General features: G+C 29.7%; 1 protein-coding gene across 6 annotated transcripts in view; it reads right to left on the reverse strand.

Annotated features, from left to right (window-relative positions):
• Nucleotides 1-16,842, reverse strand: part of Ack-like (activated Cdc42 kinase-like) — a 34,999-nt gene extending 18,157 nt beyond the window's left edge. Inside the window, exons 1-5 of one of the 6 annotated variants that reach the window (XM_018515898.1) lie at nt 16,476-16,842; nt 15,330-15,411; nt 11,230-11,319; nt 5,399-6,973; nt 3,322-3,558 (exon numbers count right to left, since the gene is read on the reverse strand). In XM_018515898.1, coding sequence (XP_018371400.1) covers nt 3,322-3,558; nt 5,399-6,973; nt 11,230-11,319; nt 15,330-15,333 — 1,906 coding nt within the window. In that variant the 5' untranslated portion in view covers nt 15,334-15,411; nt 16,476-16,842. Of the gene's footprint in view, nt 1-3,321; nt 3,559-5,389; nt 6,974-7,121; nt 7,228-10,837; nt 10,974-11,229; nt 11,320-15,329; nt 15,412-16,475 lie in introns of those variants that run through there. The other 5 variants (XM_018515899.1, XM_018515896.1, XM_018515901.1 and 2 more) reach the window with 5 other exon arrangements.
• Nucleotides 16,843-17,703: the final 861 nt, after the last annotated feature.

Raw genomic sequence — 17,703 nt, forward strand, 5'->3', positions numbered from 1 at the left:
TTTTTGATTCAGTATAGGCTGTTCTACCCACGTATGACAAAAAATGCGGTAGTCGCCAAACACCCTGTATAAACAAAAAGTTAAAATAAAATATAGAGTATATTCTAAATGAAGTATGTCATTTCCGTTATTTGTAAGACTCGGAAATCATAAAATAGAAAGAAATTTAACTTTTAATTTTTTAATTACTTTTTTTTATTAACTTAACTTTTAATTCAATTAATTTCATTATACATTAACTTGTATCTTAACTAAGTTAAATTTTCAAGTTTGTTAACTTTAACTTAACTTAGTTAAAAGAAAAAATTAATTTCCCAACCCTGGAATTGACCAATCACAGTTGAATGTGAAGAAAATTAACCGAATATAATGAAGTTCATGATTAAGTTTCTTACTACACATAATTAGATCCTGGCTAATTGATTAATTTTTGATGATTTTAGGTTTACTATATCCATTGTACTACACCTACTATACCTATTATACCCGGGTTTTATTCGTTTTCGCAATATGTGTAAATCCATTGAATTACAAAATAGCGACTTTTCCCAAATGAAAATAACAATGAAGACGTCTTCCGCAAATAATTTCTAATTAATTCCATTCATAAAACACATTAAATAAAATCGCTGTCTGCTAATTTGACGCATGATAAAATTTGTTGATAACAAGAAAAGTACTATTACCCAAATGTTTATTTACTTTTCCTAAATTTCCCCAAACGATTTCCAAATTATATAGACATAAATAAATCAGAAATATTTAATTTATCTGCTATCTTGTCAGTGGTTAGAGTCTAGAAATGTAGGTATTCTCATCCATCATTTTGATTCCACTTGATTGATAGATTATAATACGATTAATGACAAAGGTAAATGTTAAGAACCCACTCACTTCAAAAATACAATGAATAGATGCGTTTTCGCGTAAAATCGATACGAATTCGCGAACCGAGATATTAATCCTTAAAGTCGACGATTATTCGGGTTATGAAATCTGTCATAACAGTGGTTCATTACCCAATGGGGAAAACATGTTTTTCAAATGTTTTTAAACATTTATGATTTATTAATTTTACACTTTATGATTCGTTTTTAAAATAATATTTATTTAACGGTTTTTAAACATTTATTTGTAATTAATTTTACGTTTTATGATTCATTTCCAAAGTAACATGTTTTTAACGGTTCTTTAACGTTCGTTAAATGTTCAATCAAATACTCATTTGAAATAATATTTGGAAGAAATATTTTTTAAACGTTTATTTAACGTCTATTAATTTACACTAATTTTTCGTTTGAAACAATGTTTCGATAAAACATTTTTTAAAGGTTTATTTGACGTTTATTAAATGTTTGTTTTACGTTATTTATTTACTTAAAATATAATTAAAAGAAACATTTATTTAACGTTTATGTGACGTTTATTATAAATGTTAAAAAAATTTTATTGTTTTCTGAAATTAAAATTAATAAAAAAACGGATTGGAATAAAAAAATAATCACGGAAGAGAAATTTACCCAATATAACTGCGTTAAGTGTATCATATATGGACAATAAGAACGGTGTACATCGACAATTTTATTATAAAAAAAATTTTATTATAAGTAGCGTAAGGTATGAGACTCATAACCCTGAGGTCCAAGTTCCAAACGGTATTAAAAAAAAAATATAATAAAAAATTAAAATTTATTAATAAAATTGGTTGTCTAAGGTTATAAGTACCGTCGATAAAAAATAAATTTAAAAAAAATATTTTGCGTTGTATTTTTTCTAATTTTGTTCAAATAATTTTAACATTAAAAAAACGTTTTTTTAACATTAAGAAACCGTTTCCTTGAAATATTTAAAAAAATGTTTTTTTGGCATTAAACAAACAGTTTTTTTAACGTTTAAATTAACGGTTTTTTTTAATGAAAAAAGGGGATTTTCTCGTTATTTTGAACGTTTATGTTACGATATTACCTAGTATATACTAAAAAGTACTTTCGCGCCATTTCTTTTATATAACGCGATTCTTTCCATGACTATTCAACGCTCTCTATAACTGTATTTGCGCACGCGAACTGCGTGAATTGGCCGTACTGTCTCCATCGTCCACTTACTGTAAGACTTCGGCCATACTTCGCGACAGTATCTCTGTATCTTTTTTGTGTCTCATTCTATAAAGAATATTTGATTTCTTTTTCACACGAGTCAACGATCTTTTCACGCCGCACCCCTGCACCCAACAGTTTAAAAAAACGTTTTTTCAAATATTCTTTTTCCCTCCATTGGGTATGCTCTAAAAACATAAACTCTCTGCTAAAGTAATGAATTTGTATTTTGAAAGTAGTGAATTTGTGTTTTTAAAGCAATGAACCACTGCTATGATTTCCTAACCAGAATATAGTCAACTTTGAGGATTAATATCTCACGGAGCAGAGTGACACTTGCTTCTTGTCAAATCTTTATTTTTACGCAAAAATCGATTCAGTGTATTTTTGAGATAAGCGGGATCTTCTTAATATTTACCTTTGTCACTAATCATACTATAACCAATCAATCAAGTAGAATCAAAATGACGAATAAGAATACCTACATTTCTAGTGTCCTAGTATACACTAGTTCAGCCACAGAAAACAGACCTTGTACAAATAATGCGAACGTTTACGAAATAAAACGATAAAAATATATAAATGATAGTAGGCCTATATAGAAAAATATTTTGTACCATCATTATCTTCAATGAAGAATATTCTTAACGGTGAAATTGCATTGATACTTCATCTTCATTACAGGAATCTAATACTTCCATATAAACAATTTAGACATTTTTATTTTGCACTAGAACGTTTTCTTATTCCTTGCTGCACGCTTACACTCGTCAGTTCTGGATTGCACTAGTTCAGTTCAGTTTAGTTTTAGTGCAATTCTCGTGCAGGAACAGAAAACAAACCTATTAATTACTTCAAGAGGGCGGTTATTTTATTTTATATAATTATATATAAATTGTAAACGTTTTGTATGTTTGGCAAATATTGTCAAGTGACAGCTCTACGTATAAAATAAAGAGTAATTTTTTTTTGTTTTTTATATAAAATTAAATGTCTTCCCTTTCGTTTTTATGCGTCTTTTAATCGTAAAAACCAAAATTTTACATTTCTGAAAAGCCAATTCAAAGATATAAAATAGAAACAATGTTCATAATTGACTTCATTTTAGGATCTCTTTAATTAGAGGCTGAAACATGTTTAATTAACTTTAAAGACGTTTGAAAAAGTACTTTCTTCATTGAGAAACATCCGATATACAACACATATCTTTCGATCTTGCCTTTACCTAATGATCTGAACATTTGATCCATTTCTGCCAAAAGACTTGGACCAAAATCAAAATTTAATGTCTTATCAAATTTTAACGGACTATCTTGATTTTCTTCATCACTGATTTCGTGGTATTCATGGTCAGCTCCAAGAGTATCAGTATTACTACCTATATTGGATGTTATAGCTTGCTTATTTGCGTTGTTGCCGGTAGCGTGGCATATCTCCGAATTCATATCAGACCATAGGCTCTCTAAATAAACATATAATATAATACTGTATTTTTAAAGTAATACAAAATTGATTATTAAAATTAAATATAACTAATATTTGACCAATATTCTATTCTTTATTTTAAAATTATTTCCTTATTCATATATGGTAAATTATGCCTATTTAATAAAATTAATCATACTACTTTTATAAATAAATCTGTATGTAGAATATCCGATAAGAAAGACCGTAGCAACGACTAAGGATAAATTCTTAAGATCATTTTGAGATGAAAATTCTAATATCAAAATTTTGAGATTATAACAGTTTTTAAATCATAAGCATTTATTAAAGTCGAATCGACTTGCCATCTGAAGTTCATGCGAAGATGTGGGCTCTGTTCCAAAATACTGGCAGTATTGAAGACCTCTATATTGCACGTGACGTAAACAATAGATTTTCAGTACTGGCAGTAAATTTTGGGACTCAGACGTGGTACAACGTAAAATACCAAATAGTAAATACGACTAAACATGCGAATTTTAGGCGATTCGCTAACTTTAAATGCCTATAATTTAAAAACTGTTGTAGCCTCGTTTTGTATTCGAATTTTCATCTCAAAATGACCTCAGAAATCTACTTTTAAGTGTTGTTACAGTCTTTCCGGGACACCCTGTATATGCAATCAATATAAAATAAAGGTGGACAGGTAAAAATCGTTGATTTTTGCTTTCAAGCGGGAAGCGAAATATGTACGTTGTTTTTATAATTTTTGGGTTGCAGAATCACGTAAACAATTAGTTTTCCATAAACATAAAAGAAACATGTGTGAAAATGTGAATAAAGTAAGTAAATAAGCATACAATTTTTGCCATAAAAATAAGACGCATAATGATTGTTTTTAATGTTTAAACTTTCAAAAACTATCAAATATATCACATTTTGTTGTAATAGAATTGAAATAGAAAAGGATACAGACATGCGAACACTCGAAGGATGTAAGACGAGAATCAGATACACGCGTTTTGCATCTTCCCGCCTTCTTAAACTCGAGGCTCTTAGAGCTTATCTGTGGACTTCTAAACTTCTAACTAAAAAGACTACAAAACCAGATATTTTAATCTCATAAGCTTAAAATGTAGACATATAAATCCCATTCGTTAATGATAACTTAATTTTCAATTTAAATGCGATTATAGTTAACCTTCGATGTCAATTTCACTCATAGAGCACACAAATGATCGTAGTTCTTGAAATATGAATTAGAATCCGTTCTTTTTAAGGCTAAATGATGTGCAATATCCAACCTTCCCGCTGTGCACATCGGGCAACGCTGTTGCTGATGGTGGAATTGACATATGATCGATATATGAGATTGAAGTGTCTGGGTTTTCAGTCTAAGATTTATGAGTCTGAGGTTTAGAAGTTCACGGACAAGCTTTAAGAGCCTAGAATTTAAGAAGGGAAGGCTCAAAATGCGTGTATGTGATTCTCCTCTTACATTCTTTGAGTCTTCGTACATTTGTGTTTTTCTCTGTTTCAATTCTATTATAACAAAATGTCATAGGTATATTTAATGATTTTTGAGAGTTAAAACATTAAAAATGATCATTATGTATCTCATTTTTGTGATAAAAATCTTATGTTTTTTTTACTCATTTCATTCACATTTTAATATACATATATTCTCTTCACGTTTATGGAAAACTGATTATTGCTCTATGTAATTCTACTGCCCAAAAACTATGAAAAAACATACACATTTTACTTTCCGGTTGGGACAAAAATCGATGACATTTATTCGTTCTTCTTTTGTAATTATTTACAATAAGGCCTCTTTAAAATTTATTAAGTATTTATGATAAATATACCATGTTTACTTTCAGTTTCTTGTATGCTTCTACTCTCTCTTATCGATTCCCTATTCATGTCTATGCTTCTTGCATTCTGAGTTGAAATTTTACTAAAATTATCGGTTGCATCCTCCTGCGGTTTGTACGGCGTCACAACTTGACGAGGCAAATGTGGATACTTTCCAAGAAAGCTAATGTCACCAAAATATGCTCCATCTAAACCTACATGACCAGTATGTTTGAGATCACCTTGTGGAGAGGATATCATGTCCGTTCGAATTTTTCTACGTTGCGAGGAGAAAGCATTTTTACCATCTCCCCGTGTAAATTCGCCGAGTTTATTACTAGGTAGATTGGATCCAAGATATGCGATTGTGTGAGCCGGATTGAAGAATCCCGTTTTGCCATTATTTAGAACGCCTTTCCACAAAGTATTGCTGCTACCTTTGTCCAAAACTGTGATTATATCGCTCTGTCTGTAAACGAGCTGACCTGCCTCGGTGCTATCTTGGACTGCCTGCACTTGCTCAGGTTTCAGATCGGGTAGTACATTAATCAATTCAGAGAACTTGGGCCTCTTTGAGGGTTCGTGTTGCCAACATTGTTGCATCAAAGTAAAATAGTCTTTTGGACAGCACTCAGGTTGTTCTAATCTCTGAAAATTAGGTTCGTCTATTGCTTCAAGAATTTGATGGCCGGTCAGCGCTGCCCAAGGCTGAAATCCGTAACTAAACATCTCATATAATGTTACTCCATATGCCCAAACATCGCTCGCTGACGTAAACTTCAAATATGATATGCATTCAGGTGCGCACCACGCAATAGGCAGCTTCAAATTAACATTGAAATTTGTTTGATAATAATCTTTACCCACTCCTAAAGCGCGTGATAATCCGAAATCCGATATTTTTACCTTGTTTTTGGAAAACACAAGGATGTTTCTGGCAGCAAGATCACGATGTATCAATCTTTTCGCTTCTAGATATTGCATTCCGTCAGCGATTTGCACAGCGAAATCACACAGCGATAAGACAGGAAAACTTGCGCGCAGACTGGGTTCCTTAAGGCATTCTAGTAATGAGCGCAGTGGAGCCAATTCTGTAACAAGCATCAGCGAGTTCGTATCGAGCACGACGCCATATAGTCTCACAATATGCTCATGATCAATTGCGTGCATTATCGCGGCCTCCTTCAAAAATTCTATGGGATTGTTCTGCATCCTCTCGCGTGACAGACATTTAATAGCAACTTGTATCCTTTCACCATCATTAGTCCATACTCCTTGCTGTACGACTCCAAATTCACCAGTCCCAAGTTCTTTATTTACAATAATTGCATCAGCCGGAATCATGTGTTTATTGGGAACACGTATTACTGATGGTTTGTTATGTCTTTCTTCTGGTAACATGCCCATAACACCAGAAGGCTGCTCTTCGCGTTTTGGTAGTAGCATTTTCTTAAATTTGGATAAATAATTTTGAGGAAAATATTTCTGAAAATATTTCTTTAGACGACGCATCTCTGGCTTGCTCATTCCTATCGCACTCAAATCTTCTTCTGTCACATATTTCAATTGTGCTGTTGTTTGCACCTTCAAGTCCCCTAATTAAAAATGTCTTTGTTATTAAATATATCTTGATAGATATTCAAATAAGTAATTATAAATACATAAATATTTGAATTGGTATGCAAAACTCTGTAAATAAAACTATATATAAATTACTTAATTCTTTATTTTTTAAAGACTAACGTTTCCTTTAATCCCTTAAGTCTCTATTACGTCATAGACTAAAAAGGCTCCGAGCATCTACAACGTCTACAGATGTCATGAAATTAATCGTCTTCTTTTAAAAATACTAAAAATATTAAAAATTGTTTGAAAATATAATTTTTTATTAATAATAATAAAGGACTCTTAATATCAATAAAATATATAAATATAACAAAAGGGCATGTAAGAGTTCAATATACAAATTTTATGTTAAAAAACCGAGACATTACAAAATAGAAATCATTGTATACTAATCGACTACAATTTTTTATGAGTATTTAAAATTAAAAATTTCGATTCTCTCTCTCTCTCTCTCTCTCTCTCTCTCAACCAAAATTTGCAAATTTAAAATAATGGTTTTAAAACATAAAACTTTCAGCATTTTATAAAACAAATGGGTTGAATTCTTTTAATAGCCGTATACGCAGGAATTTGAGGAATAAATGAATTTAATTAAAATTAAAATTTCTAAAATTTACTTTTAAAAATCCAATACAACGGATTTTTATAAGCTGTTTTAAATATTAGAAATAAAATTTTTATATACAATAAATAAATCTTCTATAGTATAAATTATAAATTTTCTTTTAAAATTCTAAATACAATATAATTTTATTATAAAATATTAATAAAATTATAAAACATCAAATTCGAAATCCGCAGCGATTTCAAAAACTATAATACGTAAAAATGTACGATAAAATGTAATGATGTACACTGATGTATTAAGAATTTTGTAAAATTTTTCGCCACAATGCATTTATCATCTTAAAATTTATTTATTACGTTAACATCAAATTTATATTTAACAATTTGAAATACATTATTAAACAAAGATGCACGAAGTCAATACATTACAATTTTTGCACCATATTGCCGTTTTGAACTATAAAGTTCTAATATCAAATTTGTATTCAGTTGGTCTTGGAAAAAAAAACCCGCATAAATTTTCATTTAAATCAATACACAGAAATATCTTGAATATTTTGGGACCGCTTTTACATTTTAAAGTCCGACACTCAAAAGATTAACATAATTTTAATTTAAGATTTAAGCTATAAAATAAATTTTTTAACTGTTATATATAAATTTCGTATGTTATTATATTTTGATTAACTTCCTTTGACGATCAAATTAAATAATACAAGGTCTAGCAGAAAAACATGACGCTTTTAAAATGACTAACTAATTTGACCAATGATGATGGAAGTATTAAAATCAACCGGAGTAATTATGATGAAAAAACGCAAAGTTGAAATTCAGTTGGCTAATAATGCGGAATGGTCCCTGCCGCAGATTTGCTTAAATTTAAATTTGTGACAGTTTTAGTCATTGACTCAACAATTTTTTCTGACATTACTTTTTTATTTAATTTGACTGCGCTTTACTTTCTTAAAGTATGTTTTCTCTTTTATAGTAATTATTTTAGGTTCTGAACATTTTAATAGTTTCAACTTATTATATTCTCCGTTATCGTTTTTACCTATTTTATTTCGCATTATTTTATTTTTATATTGTTCTGGACTCCTTTTTATTTATATTACTGAATTTTACTATACACATATTATGTATGTTCACATGTTTTGTTGGTAACTAAATTTTATACACGTTTATTCTTATATTATTCAATTTTATACTGTAGAATGTGGATTAACCTTTTGTAAGAAGAACTGTTACTTCGGCTTACTTAATAGCATTATCGGCGACTTTTTTTATATTTGGCGAATACTTTTTGTAAACGAACCATGGCGTATATCCAAGATTTATTTTTTAATAACTACATCTATTCATTATTGGATACTTAGCGATATTTGAATGTTTGGTGTAAATCCAGGATCTACATTCCGTCGACTACATATAATTGAAATCAAGGCCTGAACAACGAAGGTCTATTTCCAATAATTTTCATTTGATTGTTTTAATTAATAATCTATGTTAATCTATTGTAGTCAACCGCTTTTATATATATACTTGTTTATAACTTTGAAAATGACCCGAAGGTGGTCGAAACGTTAGTTTGAGGTAGACATATTTTTGGTTTGATGTAGACACATTTTTATTTCGTTTTTACTTTTATTTTACTTAATGTCAACTATATCATGTGTACATTAAAATTTGTTTTGTTTTGGCTCATAGCTCTTCTGATTATATTTTATTTTATTTGAATTATTTGAGCCTTTCTTTATTATGTGTTTTTATATACGCGGGCATAATGATACACGTTTTTTCTCAGGAATTTCTTTTAATTTACGTTTTTCTTTATTAGATTTTATTTTGGCGTTGATACTTGCAATTTTTTTAAGAAATTATGTAATGCTATTATGTTGTACGTTAATATTAGAGTCCGTATTAGATTTTTAAAACATTGCCTTATATATAAACATAATTTGATTTTCCACCAAATTTATATATATTTCTTAAACAAGACAATATTTCTTTTTATAACAATTATTTTTATAAACGTTTACATGCGATCCAACATAATAATGTGAAAGCAATTTTGCGATTGGAGATAAAGGATGCATATAATCAGTTACATTACACCAGAAATGGTATTTTTAAGATAACTAATCATATTTTTTTTCATTGTACCTCAGCCAGTTTCTTGTAGCTTTTTTATTTACTTAGACAAAATTAACAACCGTTATTTTATAGAACAAACATCTAGAATCGATAAAAAAATTAAATGGTTACAATCTAAACAAGTTTATTACAATAAATCTCGAATTGAACCGATTTCTTACTTATGCACTGCATTTAATAATAATTGGTCAAAATTTAGTATTAACAAATTCAATCCTACAGTTTCTAGTCATTCCGAGAATATTTTAAGCAGTAATTCGCTAAATTAAAATTCTAATAGTGCTCCCACAGTTCTTAAACAGACTGTTCAATTTGAAAATGTCTATATTTCTCCTGTATGATTTGTTTAATGAGGCTTCCCCTCTAAATTTAATACATGATAAATAGTTTATTAATCTTACCAATACTGACATACCTAAGGAGGTTATTGTTACAGTTAGGAGAGGGTTTTGGTTTACCGATCAACAAATATAACTTTAACAAAACTAAGATAGAATTTATAAAAAGTGTTGAGAGTAATGTTTAAACTGCATGTATTTGATAAACATGTTTATGTGCAATGGGAAAATATTGTTTGAATTACATGATTTCGAAAAATATACCTGCGATATGACTCTTAAGAGTTTATAATTGACATTAGTCCAACATTTTAAAGTTAAGATCACATGTTCACTAAAGGATTTGTAAATAAAGTCAAAGTAATAACGATAAAATTTTAATAGAAGGTTAATAGAACGCATTATATGACCAACGTGTAAAATAAAATACAAAATGTAAGTGTTTCTAGCTCAAAATTGCAATAACAAATAAGCAATTGATAGAAAGGACAAAACACGAGCGATAGAATATACAGAGTCAGGCTCACTACATCACGCTTATGACTCGATATCAACTAATTTGACATAATTTGATTGTCTACATATTTGTTATTACTTTATAAATTATTTTATGCTTTTCATTCTTGTATCTAACATTGTTTTTCCACAGTTTGATCTTGTCAATTTTAAATTGCTCGTTAGATATATTTGATATTCCGGACAATATAATTGGAGTTTAAATAGTTTTTCTTAACAAGTTATAAAAATTCTCACTCGTATGTTGAAAAGTATTACTTTGTAAATTTTAACATCATTCCAAAGCTACATGATATATTTGCCATCTGTCGAGGTGAGTTGTTCTTTGTTCACGCAGAGGAATTTAAGATTTTCGTAATGGTTTTGAATTAGAATCGACTTCAGTTTGGGCAACCTGTAAGTGATTCAATCTTGGCGGATTGCTAAACTAATATTGATTAGAATATATATCCTGCATATCAAATAGAGTGAAATAAATTTTCTGATTTAACAATAATTTGCACACCCCTTCTCCTGACTCTTATTAGTTTTGAATGTTTTTGTTATTGTTATTTTAAACATCAAGAATTCCTTCTAAGCTTATATATTCCTTTTTAAACTAGTTAATGATATATAATCAATGATATAAAATAAATAAAAACAAATAATACCTCGAATACCGGGATAATACTGTTGCAACTCAGCTTCCATAAGAAACTCATAAAGACCAGGTCCATTGCGAGACATTCCTCCTTGTATATCTAGAATTAAAATAAATGTAAATATAATAAATTTAAACAATAAAAAACGATAAGAATCATACGAACCATATATTTGAACTCAACAATAAGAAATATGAAATACTGGCCATAACAGTCAAACCTAGATCTTTTACTGCTCAAATAATTCAATCTGAATCACTATACGTACATGCATATACGGGGTGTCCCACGTAACTGTGATCACGATTTTTCCGGCACTTACGATGACCTGATAAAAATTATTTTGAATAAAAGTTAGTCAGTTTTCAATCGGCTACAAATTGCAATATTAAAAATTTGCGAAATATTCTTTTTTAGGAAAAAGGTCAAGGTGACCCTAATTTTTTTAAATAGCACTACTTACTTTTTACTTCATAATATTGCAACTGATGTCAAGACGAGTTCAATGACTTGCTGTACTATGACCTTGAGATGACTATAAAGTCAGACGTGTGGGATCAATGAACGGAAATGTTTTCGTGAAAAATTATTTTATTTGTATTAAATTTTATATGAACATATTCTACAGCAGAAAAAGATCTTTGCATTAGCAGCATATCAATTTTCTCATTATAGGAATACATTTTCGATAAACTGAGACTAAACACAAAAACTATCGTAACAGCATTCGAACCACGCTACAAGTACTACAAGTTATGTTGACATTTTTTTTACGTACATACTACATACGTACACGTGTATAATAAATTGTAAACTACATTCGGGAATATCACGAATTCAGAAATGGCTACGTCGATTCCTCAATTTGTCTACAGGTACATTTTTTTCTATTGAAAAACAATGTAATGAAAAAATGTAAAGTTTAAAATAAAATAATATTTCACGGAAACATTTCCATTCATTGATCGTATACGTCTGACTTTAAGGTCATCTCAAGGTCATAATATAGCAGGTCACTGAACTCGTGTTGACATTAGTCACAATATTATGAAATAAAGGATATGTAGTGCCATTTAAAAAAATTAAGATGACCTTGACTTTTTTTCTAAAAAATATTTTGCAAATTTTTATTGCAATTTGTAGCCGATTGAAAACTGACTAACTTTTATTTAAAATAATTTTTGTCAGATCGGAAGGACCAAAAAAATCGTGATCACAGTTACGTGGAACACCCTGTATACCATATTTGTAATTACTCGAACTGCGCGACAAATTTTTCGGACTTATAAACGCAATCAATACTGTGGCAATATCACGAATTTAATTGACAAACAATTTTAATAATTTGATGCTCAATCAGGCATCTTACAAGTTAAATTAATTTTTTATTTTGTAATTAAACAGATTGCAAAAATACATTTACAATATGTATGTAAAGTTATAGGAACAATAATGTGACAATACATTTTGCAATTGTATTATTATACATTCAAATATTAAATTCATAAATACATAATCTTTTAGTACATTAAGGGGTATAGACAGGGTAAAATTTTGAAAAAATCGATTTTTTAATTTTGTAATATTTTGAAAGATATACGTATCGAGAATACATATGCCAAGGTTTAAAGAGATATTCGGAAAATTCACGGAGACACAGTAGTTTTCGTGGAGTAGTTTTTGTACGACGCGACGATGCGTTCTAGAACTGGTTCTGGCATCGATAGAGAAACATTTTCAGATACGGAAGAGCTATTATATGGTCCAGGGATTGCCGAATAAGAGTAACTTAAATTTTTAAATTTAAATTTGTGTAGTTAACATATATGTAATAATCTGAAAGTAAAACTTCAAACGCGTTTTTCTCAAAATCATGTTTTTCAACCTGGTTGACAGCAAATTAAAAAATCTACTCGATCAATTGACTTGGTGTAAATTGTATTTTATTCAAAAAACTTACTCTATCGCCGGACGTAGCCGTTTTTTAATTAATAAAAATTTCACAATTTTATTCAACTTTTTTGTAACAAAAAAAGGGTCAAATTAAAAAAAAGATTCACATGTCCGCCATTTTGTTACTTTTTGCGATTTTGTAATTTCCCTACGTCCGGCTATAGCTGTGTTCATTTTTTTACTATCATAACTTTTTATTTTTTTATTTCAAACAGCATATATAGTCGAGTCATTGTCAACGAGGCAAAAGTAATTGTTCAAGGTTACCCCTTGTACAGCAGTCTTAATTTTAGTAACCGAGACAAAAAAAAATGTTTACGTACTTTAGTACTGATAGAATAAAGACATCATAAAACAAAATTATCTGACTTTATTATTATATATTTTAAAAAATCCCAAAGAACCCCCGATTTTTCAGGTCTTCACCCTGTCTATACCTCTTAACATTTTGAGCATTTAAATAGTATGTTAACTTAATATTCAAATGTATAATAATACAATTGTAAAAAATATTGTTACATTATCCTTCCTATAGCTTTACATATACACATGTAATTCTATTTCTACAATCTGCTTAATTACAAATTAAGAAATTAATGTTACTTGCATATTGCAAATTTATTAACGCGTGGAAGTTTACAACTATTATAATAGATCTCACAAATTCTTTTTGGTTTTTTGGACTTATAAACGCAATCAATACTGTAGTAGTAGTATCACGAATAAATTAAATTGACAAACATCAATTTTCATAATGTGATGCCTGATATAATGCCTAATATGATGCCTAATCTGATCAAGCATCAAATTATTAAAAATTGCTTGTCAATTTAATTTGTGATATTATTACAATAGTTTAATTATGTTTATAAGACCAAAAAACTAATTCGACGCGCAGTTCGAATGACTACAAATGGTGTATGTATATGTAATATATGCATGACTCTGAATGACCTCCAACAAGTTTTGGCCGGCGCTTCGTTAAAAAGTTAAAAACAAAAAAGTTGACAATATAAATGTGTATTTAACTTAAATTATAATTATCACGAATGGCCCCCTCGTTCACCTGATATTACACCTTTGGACTATTTTTTATGGGGGTATATCAAAGAGGAAATCACATCTCAATCATTTACGACGAAAGAAAACTTAAAACGAAGAATATGTACAGCTTGCACTAAGGTGAATCCAGAAATGTTGTTTAGAGTTAAACAAAGTTTTGTAAAAAGAATTAATAAGTGTTTAGATGTTAACGTTCAACAGTTCAAACATTTAATAAAATTTAAAAAAAAACAGAAAAACTACGAGTCTTATTTAATTTATCATTAATTTCAATGCACTCTACATTAAAGTTTAAATGTTTATAACTTTTGATAGGAGCATTTTCCAAAGAAATGGTTCAGACGAAGTTTACTCGTTTTTCCCCGTAGAATCCAAATATGTAACATTTTACAAGGGGTCCCATTTGAAACTTTGAAGTTACCCCCCGCCCCTCTTCAAGGAGGGAAGGGGGTAGATTTTTGTTTACATAGAAAGATTCCTTTAGAAAGGTTACTCGAATATACGAAACTTTCTCATGAACAACTATTTGATAGGACAAATATTTTTAGAGTTATTAGCTTATAACACTTTACGTGGGCCATTCTGTATATACTTACAATATATATAAGAAATATGTAACAAGAAATAATCAAGCGGTGGTTATAACAAGATGGAAAGCATTTTGAAAACTTATAAATAATGTATTTGTCAGTAACGTATTTTTATTTTAAAATCCGTTAATTATAAAAAATGACTTATTAATTAACTATGCTGGGACTCAACAAATTATTAGGCTTGATAGATTTGGGATAAAACGCTTAACCTGCAGTGTAATCTAATTACGGATGATTGGATAAACCATGAATAACTACTGTACATTGCAAATGACATGATCAATTGATCCGCCTATTAACTCTTGCAGACTTTTATCAGTTAATACTTTTAATACAGTGCTTTTAATAAACAGATTCACATCTGTCCTAAATCATCCATGCAATCTATCCTAAATCAAAATAAAAACTCAGCATTATGAGCTAATTACTATTGAGCTTCTATTCTAAGTAGCCACTAGAAACTGCAAGAGAGATATAAAGACAACTTAATAAATTTCTCACCCATTCTATATTACTTCAGAGAGATACGAGATTTTTCTTCCTTTTGATACGAGATACAATGGGCCACTGCTGTTGTCTTATCCTATAGGAATACACACATTCATTTCATATTTTTCTTTTCAATACATTATTTTCCTTTAAATCATTATCAGTATACTTATAATATTATTATAATATTACTTATAATATTATTACATCATAAATATATTACAGGGAATGGAAGCAACTCGTTAATTAATTTTTTTCGAAGAGTAATAATTTTTGACAGAGAATTAAAGTTGCAATCATTTGGATTGGAATCAGAAGACCTTCAATAAGAATATTCTTGAAGAAAAATTATAACTAGTATTAATTAGTAGAATTTAACTTGATTTACTTAGTAGATTTTTACTTAGTAGAAGAATTTACTTAGTAGAATTTAACTTGATTAATTAAGATTGTAGCATCTGGGTTTTAATCTTTTATTTAATGCATTAATTTTTTTTTAAGAGTAATAATTTTTGACAGAAAATTGAAGTTGCCATTACTTAGGTTGGTATAAGACCTTCAATAAGAATATCCTTGAAGGAAAATTAAAACTATTAATTGGGCTGGATACTTAGGTTTTAAATCAAAAACATGAATGCGTGCTTAGCGCCTTTTTTTACCTTTTTTAAAAAGTAAGTTTGTACTGATATCACGATGTACTTATAATTGACTTCAAGAAACAGATTTTCATGTGTTAAATTAGATGACTTAGAGAAATTTGATAATATATAACTTATAGAAATTTCTCTTTGGAAGGATATTGTTCCGTTTTTGCGGAAAGATGTATTTTTAATTTTGTACAGCCCTCCGCATTCTAATTTTAATTTGTAAATAGAATTATGATGAAAATCCAGATAAAGTCCAAAATAAATTTAGTGTAATATGACGAGATCAGTATAACAAAAGTGATAAGTGAGAGAAATATAAACTGTTCAACTTTCAGTAATTCTAAAAAAGATGACTTCTTTTAATTGCATCTCTCTAAATTTTTATATTTGCAATATTAAACAAATTATATATATATATATATATATATATATATATATATATATAAAATGAATAGATTACAGAATTCGAACTCGAAATTAGCATCGCTTATTCATCGATGTTATATCTTACAATTTCGTCGAAATTCTCAAATCACGAAAAAGAATTCTCTCTTGTTCATAAATTACTATCTTCCTTTTTCCTTGATTCTGAAGATTCGATGCAGCAGCTGTCACTTTTTTCACTTTTTTAAATAATTTCCGTTTCGTTCTGCCTCGATCAGTTTTAACGAAAATAATGAGATCTGGTTCGACTACAGTTTTGAAGCTTCCTAATCTTCTTCACATCAATCATTGCATAAATAAACAATAGATACTTATAATAGAAACAGTAGAAAACTACGCCGCGTATTCACTACGTATTACAGAAATCTACACACACAGAACTACAGTCAACTTGAGTCAACTACAGTACATCATACAACATTGTCAGAGAGAAACTTAAGAAAGGCCATGCCGGACTTTTTTCTATTATCATGGAAATCGCCTGTACACTACCGCCAGTACATCCATTTCCGGTTTAGGAACTATGTGGCTACATCCATTTTCTGACACTGTCGATAAAAATCATAACCACCAACGTCGAGATATTGGGTGCTTTTCTCCTACGACACAAATTATGAGGGTGCCGTCACATACGGCACGGATAGTGTAGGATAATGTGAGATAGAATGTACAGGATAAAATGAAATAGAAATATGTCACTAGTACTATAAATGGCTGACAAGTCACGCAATTGGTCAGATTGCAACAGCGAATAGAAAGAATGCATAACACCGGTTGCGCCTCTCTGATAAATCTAGGACTCTAGATACAGCAAGAGTCAAGGTAAATTTTCACGAGCTGCTCAAACCGGTTGTTTCAGCGACAAAAAGAATCACATGGTCAAAATTGACGAATATCAAATGTCCATTTTGATCACGTGATCCTTTTTGTCGCTAAAATAGCCGGTTAGAGCAGCTCGTGAAAATTTACCTTCAAGCAGCGGAGTAGCAACCAACCAGCGTGACGATATTTACAGGCTGGGTTCGGGGAGACGCTATTAGCGATATTTGTGTCATTCCATCTTCATCGTCCATTAAATGTGAAACAAGGATAGTTTGACACAAATAGCGTTGATAGCGCGCTCCCCGAACGCAGTCACAGTGGCATAAAAAAATATCGCTTCGCTGGTTGGTTGCTGCTCCACTGCTTGACGCTTGCTGCATTCAGTGTGAATCCAGCATTAATCTGTGTTGGTGAAAGAGGCCCTTAATGCCCATTTCTACCAATATAGATTAATTTTAATCTCGGTTCAACTT

The sequence above is a fragment of the Trachymyrmex cornetzi genome, unplaced genomic scaffold (assembly GCF_001594075.2).
Source record: "Trachymyrmex cornetzi isolate Tcor2-1 unplaced genomic scaffold, Tcor1.1 scaffold607, whole genome shotgun sequence".
NCBI classification, from domain to species: Eukaryota; Metazoa; Arthropoda; class Insecta; order Hymenoptera; family Formicidae; genus Trachymyrmex; species Trachymyrmex cornetzi.